The 10,000-nt window shown below is 40.0% G+C and overlaps 1 protein-coding gene across 5 annotated transcripts; it reads left to right on the top strand.

The window, feature by feature from the left end:
• Positions 1-5,366: 5,366 nt before the first annotated feature.
• On the top strand, positions 5,367-9,785 carry LOC115008574 (glutathione hydrolase 7-like). Of its 5 annotated transcripts, none has more exons than XM_029432260.1 (15): positions 5,367-5,564; positions 5,747-5,955; positions 6,024-6,175; positions 6,270-6,387; positions 7,059-7,126; positions 7,211-7,284; positions 7,462-7,577; positions 7,704-7,791; positions 7,874-8,004; positions 8,110-8,174; positions 8,570-8,716; positions 8,834-8,951; positions 9,052-9,189; positions 9,288-9,387; positions 9,481-9,785. In XM_029432260.1, exons 1-15 carry the CDS (start codon positions 5,453-5,455, stop codon positions 9,585-9,587), a joined length of 1,743 nt encoding a protein of 580 aa, XP_029288120.1. In that variant the 5' UTR covers positions 5,367-5,452; the 3' UTR covers positions 9,588-9,785. The 5 variants fall into 5 exon arrangements, 4 of the variants coding, with proteins under 4 accessions (XP_029288120.1, XP_029288121.1, XP_029288119.1 ...); XR_003832309.1 differs by having other exon boundaries at positions 5,369-5,564; positions 7,396-7,577; positions 9,052-9,213; positions 9,319-9,387; positions 9,481-9,550; XM_029432261.1 differs by having other exon boundaries at positions 5,369-5,564; positions 7,396-7,577; positions 9,319-9,387.
• The last annotated feature ends 215 nt before the right edge of the window (positions 9,786-10,000 follow it).

The raw sequence follows: 10,000 nt of genomic DNA, 5'->3' as shown, positions 1-10,000 counted from the left end.
AACTGTGTGAATGCTGTGGCGTCACAGTGTCATCAGACCTGTCACACTTTATTTATTACATTTAATAAATAAAGCTACACCTTGATACACAGGTTGTGTCTGACCTAAACAGCTTCAGTGGAGTACCTGCACCATCTTCTGGAAGAAAGGCAGTAATGACATATCACCTGGTCGTGACAATGAACACTGGGTGGCGCTGTTTCACATGTTCCTGATCAATCAGAGCGTCGATACAGTTCATCTCAAGGGAAAGGTATCCAAAACTGTGTCGCCTGTGAAATGACTTTCAAATTTAAACAAACCGTGACTTTACTTTGTATCTTTGAGCCGCTGTCCTGCCATGGGCCTTCTTCTTCTCTAATTCTTCAAACAACTACAGCACAAATCAATAAGCTATTTTCTTCCCACCGACTTTGTCCATCTTCATTATTAAAACAGGGAAAATATGGACTGCTGAACTGCAATATACTGTTGGGAATAATACAGTATGCTAGTCCAACGAGAAGAAGGATTATAAATATGTCAGCAACCACATAATCATTAACTGTTCATTAATTATAAATACTGTTAATTAACAGTAGAATAATTTTGTGCAATAATTCAACTGTGCAATACTCTGGTATTTATTTATTTACGCTGTACATTTCAACTAATATTCTTATTAGATTCTTGCATTCTAACCAAATGATAAGATTGTAACACACACAATTATTTAGCATTGTTAATTCTTACACTGTTATATATTTTATTTCTATATATTTTTCATATACTTTCTATTATAGAATGGGAACCACAGAAACACAACCCAACAAATTAGACAGGATGCAATAGCAGATGAACAGGACTAATGTGACACAGTGGCATATAAATAAATAAGCACTGTGTGTACAAGTATCCTGTAGGAATACCATCTTTTTTAGCATTTTCATGCTAGGAAAACAAGCATTCTTCGTGTAACTTGAGTAATGCTTCAGGTCACTGGCCATTTGTGCAACTTACAACATCAAACGGATGGCAAACTTAAGGGCAATGCTCAATTCCATGGCCACAATGTTAAAGATATTTGACAAATATGATATAATGCAAATTAAACTGACACCCTTCTCCATTTCAATAAAACAATACATAGCAGGAAAAAAAATATGTAGTCTTCCCACAAAGATCTCAAAGTTTTGGTATTAAAGAAGTATAGGATGCACAGTGGCTCAGTGATAATCACTATGGCCTTACGGCTAAGTGAAGGTTTTGTTTTTTTGCCCTGATGCTTTTTGTGGAGTTTACTTGACTTGTGTGGAGTCTCCAGCAGGCACTGAAGTTTTCCCCAATAGCCCAAAGACATGACGGTTACTTTCTCTACATTGCCCACAAATCCAAATCTAAAAGTGAATATGAATAAGCAACTCAAAAAGTGTTTGCACTGTCTTTTTGCTTTTTATGTATCCCTACTGTCAGATGAGGACAGGTCATACACTCATATTGAATTTGGATTTTTGTCATGCCATCGTGTGGCCCTTCATCTCGAACATTATAAGACACTTTTAAAGAGCCTCAATAATAATGACTGAAGTTCCCAGAGTTATATTTTACTCAAGTAGGCTATTAACACTCACACGGCAAATCAAGTGCAGTTGGTCTGATCAAACCACTAGGGGGAGACAAAGACCCAATTGTTGAATGTTTGTGGTGTCCTGTAGACACCAAACAAAACACTTATCAAAAGCAGTTGATCTGACACGCACACGCATGCACGCACACACTATCTTATCAAAAGACTATTCACTTGTAGCCGTTTGATTTTAGTGCAAACATCCGATGAACAGTGTGAGCATCTCACTGCCTACTTCCGGCTTCACTACGAGCGTATTATGTGGGTCAAACAGCCAAATATTAAGCAATAATTTAGTGTGGGTATCATTGCTGTGGATATTCACCAATGGTGCAGTTTACACGGCTGGGCAGACGTGCGAAGAACCAACGGAGAGTGAAATTAAGATGAATTTTAGAGAAATGTTTGGGCGTTACAAGAGTAAAATTAAAGCGCAGGCTCAGTGCGCGGCCTCTGATTGGTGGGTCACTCCCGGTGGGCGGGTCTCCTGTTGTCTGTGGTCGGTTGAAGATTTGAAATACAGAACAATAACAGTCTGGTTGTAACAGTCACAGTCTATATAGGCCAACATTCACGGTACCTGCTGTGAAAATTAGCAAAGTGAGACTCCACCATGGTCTGCGACTGAAACTGAGAAACACTACGGCAGGTAAGGGCAATGCGGAGCTACAGCTCATTTACAGAAATGCGTTGACTGCTTAACGTGACGTTGAACAATATATCGGCACCAAATAACGTAGTTGTTGACATTAGAGACGTATTTTTGTTTGATTAATTTCCCCAAATTGGATTTGACGTATACTACAGGCTGTAATTTGTTGTTTCAGTTTTGTTTGCTGTGGAAGATGTAACGTAATGTCTGCAAACCACTGACTGTGTGACCTAAAGACCTGAAACAATGTCTAAACAATAAATGTAAACTGAATGCAGTGAGTGAGACACGTTTGTTTCAGCAGAGACTTGATCTTTGTGGCTGCAGTTGTGTTTTTAATATTTCTGTGATATCTACCTCATTGCATGACAGCGAGTGGAAACACAACACAATGGCAAGATGACATCATACAGTTAGTGTGTGCACTGCAGAAATAATTTCAATGTAAATTATTAAGTGCAATGTCTCAACATGAAGCCACCTCAGGCCACTGAAAGGTGCAGAGAGCAGGCTTTGCACTGACAAATATGTTTGATAAAAGAAGCCCCTCCCCCATATATCCAGAGACAGATGGACCCTAACAATAGAATTCTGGGGAAGTGGGCATCATTATTCAAACCACTGTATCAAAAGAAATGTCATTGGACTTCTTGGTCAGCTGACCCAGATTGCTTGAATTTTGAAAAAATAATAATGAAGGCAGGGTCTCACTCCCAAACAGTCAAAAAGGGATTAGCATTACTGAAGGTAGCAATGATGCTGTGCGACATGACTCCTTGAACCAATCATTTTCTTTTCTTTAGCAACAGCAGCAGCAAAGCCCAACGCCTCAAGGGAAGACGAAGAGAAAATAGCAATGCTGAAATCGATCACCCGTCTGCTTTTTGGGGGAGCGGAGGAGACACCTGAAGATGTCAAGTCTGGAGAAGTGGTGGAAGAAGGATGGCTTGTTGTCAGTCATCAAGGTCAGTTACAGAGCAAGTTATTGTTAGATTTAGAATATCTGTAATATATATATATATATATATATATATATATATATATATATATATATATATATATATATATATATATATATATATCAATATGTAGTGTTACAAAAGTATCTTGTCGAAGTAGGTCATCTGCAGTATGGTTGACATTTAATATTAAAGTTTTAGAGTGATTTATTGATTTTCTTAAATCACAATCTGACATTTTATGCAAAATCATTCCACATAATCATATTTATGTGCACTGTACTGCATTGTGATGTCATGGACCCATGATCGAGGACCTGCCTTTAAGCCAATGAAGCCAAACAATTAAACAAAGAATGACATCTTCAAAAGCTATTTCTTAACATTCATATGTAATTATTATTTTTTCTTTCCATAATTATAATAAATAACCTGTTACTTATTTAGCTAGAGAAATGTGCCCTGAGAGATAGTTTGAATGTTTTTAAGTGGGGGTGTATGAGATACTTATTCAGAGTCACTGTACTACCTACAGCAGATGACGGTGGGCACGCACACCGTCAGTTTGGAGAAGCAGACAGGAGTACCTGAACGGGAGCAAAGCCATGTTCTGCTGTGTATGTGGGCAGCATCAAAACGTATTTTAGCTAACTTAAAAAAAATCAATATCAGTTTAAGTGTACACTATATTTAGCATATTTTCACCGCTTTACCTTGTTGCAACACAAACCTGTCCTTCGGGGAACTGAAGCTGTTATCTATCTCGGTGATTTTGAACTAACCAAAGTCACACAGTAACACAAACAAACTTATTTTAGGTGTTATCATAGGGTTTGGGTTTTTAGATATGTTTTGCTGCTGCCCCGCCCACAGCAGTACATTGCTTCCTGATGGTACTCCTGTCTGTTTCTCCAAACTGGGGGCCTGCTGACCGCAATCTACTGTGTAGATACACTGTATCTGGATATGTACCTCATACAACCCCACTTCAAAACATACAGCTAACCCTTTAATATTATCATAAGAGGGCTTTTTTCCTCCACAGAAAGACAATATATTTACTGTACTTTTTTATTATTGCTCAACTATATGAAAACAACTTAATTCTGCCTCCACAGAGGCAAGTTCAGCAGGGAAACAGTGTGCAGAGCCGACAGACACCCAACCATCAAACTCTGCTCTCCATGTAGACACGGCTGGAAACATGGAAAGTGACATCAGGTGAGGAAGCCGGAGGAATCCTTTCAGAAATAATTTCCATATTAAATGTGATGGGGGGGGGGGGGAACACAATAAACGCACAACTTTATTACAATCTTTTTATACTTCAGGTTAATGAACACCGTCTCAGGTTATTAGATTCACATACTTGCTTGTGTTTCTCCCCAGTGTGTTAGATCCAGAGCCCGCAGTTCAAAGCAGCAGCAGCAGCAGCAGCAGCAGCAGTCGAGCCATCACAGGCTCTGTTTCTCAGCCTAACGCTTTGCTAGAAGGGACACAGTTAACCTGCATCCAGAAGGCCTGGGCCGACCCTCACCACATGTCTCGTAACGCCATTCAACGCCAGAACCGTGTTTGCCAAAGAGTCCAACATCACTCCTTCCACATCCAACAGCCAGGACATCGCAACCTCAGCCACTGAGGCTCTGGTTGTACAACTGGGAAATAATCTTACAACATGTATCATACTTAATACACACATAAACACACATTTTAATCTTGTGCATATTCAGGCTACACATCTGATCTTGATGTAACCCATCACTACAACAGGCAGCTACACTATACCTTGTATACCTGTATTTGAATGTGGAATGAAGACGTTCACCTCATGAAATGGGATACACCATGTTTTCTTGTGTCTGTACATGTGGATGAGTGCAGCCTATGCAGAATGTATCTTCTAACATTTTGGACAAAGCGCTGTAATTTGTGTATCAATGTGTATTTATTTACCTGTATGTAAAAACCTTTTTTATACGGCAATAAATACTAGCTTTGCAGCTTGTGCTTTATTTATGAGTCACATTATAACGTCCACATGGCATTGAACTGCTCACAGTTTGACAGGTGCAAATGTTGAGATCTCATTGGTTGGGAGATAATTGCACCTGCTGTGTTTGATTACATGTTTAGCTGAGGGAGGGGGTGCAACTTATGGACTTTTACAATAAGGAGGCCTGTACAGAGCTTTTGAAGAACAATTGACTTGGTCTCTGAGTGAGCACAGTGAAGATGGATGGTTCTACTGAAACACAACTTAACAGGAAGTTACCATTCAGTTACAATAGTTTTGCTGGTTCACCTCAATTGGCTGATGGCTCAAGTGACTTCGACAAAAACCGTGGTGAGAGGATACCAATGTAAATGATTTACAATGCTAGCGCTCAGCACACAGACGCTGATAAGATGTCATGGGCAGTATTTTTGGGTCGAGGGCTTGGGCGAAAAACTGTTAAATAGCTTGGAAACCCAAAACATGTCCACTGTGGGAAAGATTTAAACTTTGTTTCCTTGCTGCTGCCACAGACCTCAGCCACCTCCCAAAGAACATCCCTCTGAAACAGTTGGCCTCTGGTAGCCCAAATTTGTTTGACCGAAGCCTGTCCAGCTTCAAAGAGACAGACGAGGACATCTCCAGTCAGGACACACTCATGCATGTCTATGCTGTATCTATCACCTTTGCCATTGGAGTGACCATTGCTTTGATCCTGTGTATTAACCTGGGGGGAAGTTTGGTATGTCATGCAACATAACATATGTAAGTATTACCACAAGTGCATTATTTATCCTCATTACTTCTCAGGTTTTTGTAAATGGTGCGGTAGTGTCGGATCATGAGCGCTGCACTTTACTCAGCCAGAGAGTCCTTCATGATGGGGGATCCAGTGTGGATGCTGCCATCACTGCCGCCCTGTGTTTGGGTGTTGTGCATCCACATGTGTCAGGTGTTGGCGGGTATGTGACTGACCTATTGTTGATGTGCTTAGTGTAAAATATACATAGACCGGTTTGATCACAAATCCATCCTTTGCTTGTTCTTTTTCTGTAGAGGTGGGGTGATGCTGGTTCATGACATCCAGAAGAATGAAACCAGGGTGATTAGTTTTCAGGGAACTGCACCTACAACACTTAAAGAGGAGATGCTGCAGAACGTTTTAGAACTAAAGGTAACGTAAAGGTGGGGAAGGGGCTGCCATTAATATTTTCATTGATTTTTATTATTTAACAAATATAAGCTACGGAAGCCCCCAAGAGGCAAGTCAGCAAGGCTTTGTCAAGATAATTTTCCAAAAGTTGTTGTAATATTCATTTTGGCCACAAGAGGCTAAAGTGCACCATTACCCCATGTTCTCAATAGGACTGAAAGCATTCATGTTCTTCCAGGTGAGTTCTAATGTCTCCGTGCACTCTAAACACAAGGTACATATATTGTGTGTTAGCAGGTTATGTAACATTATTTTCAAGTCTTTCTTTTGGCTAGAAATGTATTTTAATCAGTGCTAATCTGGCTTTGAGGGAAAAGTATGAATGCTGTTGTAACTATTTAGAACATGGGCTTGTGGGGCACCTGGTGGTGCATCATGCCAAAATGAGAATTACTAAGCACTTCTAAAAAATTATCCTGACAAAAGAAAATTCATCTGCCAGAATTTTCTTCCCACCCGTTTCACAAATGAAAAAAAAGAATTAAGTAAATTCAGAAAGTTTATCCTGGCAAACACATTTTACTTTCAACTGCTATTAAGTCATACAAACAGGAGAGAAAACGATTTTGATCACCAGAAAAGTCCCACTTGCCTCTTCGGGCTTCCGTAATAATCTCACTTCATCCATTCAGGCAGGATTGCAAGTGGGAGTGCCAGGTCTGCTCAGAGGCTTACACCATGCTCACAGCCTGTATGGGAGGTAAATGATTTAGACAAAGTAAAAATTATCTGGTGTCGAGTCTGATTTTTCTACCTTTTTTAAGTCTGATGGCTCACATTACAGTCTATCATGGGAGGATGTGGTCGCCAGAGCTGCTGCTGTTGCCAAAGAAGGTTTCAATGTGTCTCTCGGTCTTGGTGAGTAAAACCATTCCTCTTCACAATTTCTCACTTCACCCCAATATAACAGGAACATGTCCCTTGATAACTATATTTGCCAGGATGCTACCCATTTGTGTTACTCTACAGCTGAAGCTATATCAAAGGTAAAAGGTGAGCAGCTGTCGCAACGTTTCAGGGATATGTTCCTCCCAGATGGCCACGCTCTGCTTCCTGGTTCATATCTGAAGATGTCAAGTCTGGCTCGAGTCCTTGAGGCTGGTCTGTCAAATTTCTATGATGGGATCTTCTCACAAGAGATAGAAGATGAGGTGAATGACATTCACATGTTACATGTGTCTGGTATCCTGGGCAGGGTGAAATGTGCTTTTAATCATAATTTTCAATTATTAAAATGTCAGTGATGTAACAACTTTTGCTGTGTTTTTCAAACAAAGGTGCAAGCTAATGGAGGGGTCCTGAGCAGAGCCGACATCAGTGACTACAGTGTGCAGGTGGAGCAGCCAGTGGAAGGCCTGTACGATGGTCAGCTTTGTTCAACAATAGGCTTTACACATGTTTATGTATTCTTGAGGCCTTCATCCATGTGATGTTAATCTTGTTTTAGAATTCGTTATTCAAGTACCTCCTCCCCCATCCACTGGTGCAGCGTTGATATCAGCGCTCAACATTTTGGACTACCTCCATTTCAATGGGAACAATAACATAGACAATCAAACACACCACTGGGTTGCCGAGGTACTGGATTGCAAAGCTTAAATATCACAATGTTTTTCTTTTCAATATTACGGCTCGGTTGATGTAGTTTTCCTACATGGGAATGATTTATTTCTCCCTGTTAAGGTTCTGAAAGGAGGTTTGGGTGAACCTAAGTCTTCAGTGACTGAGCTGCTCTTTAACGTGCTGAGGTAAATAACATTGATGAATCACAATTGTGATTAGGGCTCATTATTGATTATTCAGAGTATTTTCTTGATACATTGATGAATTATTTTGTCTATGAAATGACAAACTAAAACAAATCACATTATAGTGAAAACCCAGCACTGATAATAAGTTTACTATTATATGACAAAGAAAAGCAGAAATTCCTCACATTTGAGCTTGAACCAGAGAATACTTTCTTTTCTTGATAAAATGATTTATTGACAATCAAGATTCATTTTCTGTTGTCATAAATCATAATGTTTTCATATTTAGGTGTTGTAATAGACTGCCAACTGTACTGCACATCTAACTAATCAGTACATCAGGCGTTTCAGTGAACCTCCTGGTAATTTTCTCTCTTTTGCTTTTGCTAAAGTAAGACTCAAGCTGAAGTGCTTCGCCAGAGGATCAATTCCTCCCATACCTCTCCAGCCGACTCCATTGTCCACTCCCTACAGACAGAGCGGATGGCCGGGAAAGTTGTGGTCATGGGACCAGATGACCTCATAGTGTCAGTTGCAAGGTGATGGTGTTGCTACCTAAAGTCTGACATAAGTGATCAGAGGAGGATATGTGTGGTATGTGCTGCTGGGAACACTGACATTCTTTTCTCTTTTCTCTTGTCTTCACAATCTTGCAGTTCCTTGGGCACGCTGTTTGGTAGCAGAATTATTACACAATCAGGCGTTGTTCTCAACAGCCTCATCCTCAACTTCTCCTGGCCAAACAAAACCCGAAGTCAACTCTTAACCAGCCAGGTGCAATGCCATTAGAAATCTCACTCAAAATCAGTCAGTTACAAAGTTTTATGTTTTATTTAAATTTAATATGATTCACTGTTTGCCATTTGTGCTACAGAAAAACCGAGTCCAGCCTGGAAAGAGACCCCTATCCCCTCTCATGCCCACAATAGTGGTGCCAGCGTGGCATAAATGTGGGAGCTACGTGGCTCTAAGCAGTGCAGGTGGACAACAGAGTTTGAGTGTGATCATCCAGGTTTGATCACTTGACATTGTCAAGGTTTGGAGTCGGATTCAATGGAAATAGGATTTTTAATACAAAAACATTTACAATGTAGACTTTGTGTGCTTTAGGTGTTGATCAGTGCACTGTCCTTCCATAAAGAGAACAATGACAGCCTCTCCCTGAGAAGACTCCACCCCCAACGTCAGCCAAACCGACTTCTTGTTGATCGTAAGATTATTATTATTATTATTATTATTATTATTATTATTAGCCATTTTTTTCATATTAGTAACTTCCTACTTCTTAACCCTTCCTCATCAGCTGAGTTTCCGGAAGAGAAGACAAACCCTGTTGTACTGGGTATCCTGAGGAACAAAGACATCATTACACCCTTAACAGTACCTCAATTATCTGATAGTTCCTTATAGTTTCTGTTTCCTAAATATCTTCCAAGAGCATATGAAATGGTAGTTTCTGGATAATTGCTGTATGTAAGTTGTTGTTTTTTGATACTCTTGAGTTATTGTGATCACCAGCCAACAGAGGGCAATACTTTCTATTACAGAAGGCAAATTGTCTGTTCATAAGCATTGTCTTAAAATGGATTAAAGAAAAAAACCATTATGCATGAGCTCCAAACTGATAGCCTACTTCGTACAGATTTTTTATATATAAAGGACAACAGCCATAAAGCCTGCTGAAGAAAACGATGGCTGTTATGCAAAGCTGATGTGCACTCAAGATACTGTCAGACCTGCATACCAACATCACAGGGTCACATGTGTGTAGATGCAGGCAAACATGTCACTCAAAATGTTGCACTCAAGCCATTCGTTAAACA

This window comes from Cottoperca gobio, chromosome 5 (genome assembly GCF_900634415.1).
Source record: "Cottoperca gobio chromosome 5, fCotGob3.1, whole genome shotgun sequence".
Classification (NCBI taxonomy): domain Eukaryota; kingdom Metazoa; phylum Chordata; class Actinopteri; order Perciformes; family Bovichtidae; genus Cottoperca; species Cottoperca gobio.
Note: the sequence above shows the minus strand (reverse complement) of the source record. Positions and strands in the feature narration are given on the sequence as shown.

Coding starts and splice junctions, on each gene's coding strand:
- LOC115008574 (XM_029432259.1), top strand. CDS start 5,453: ATGGATGGTTCTACTGAAACACAACTTAACAGGAAGTTACCATTCAGT. Junction 6,176..6,269: donor CATGTGTCAGGTGTTGGCGG/GTATGTGACTGA, acceptor CTTTTTCTGTAG/AGGTGGGGTGATGCTGGTTC. Junction 7,127..7,210: donor GCTCACAGCCTGTATGGGAG/GTAAATGATTTA, acceptor CTCACATTACAG/TCTATCATGGGAGGATGTGG.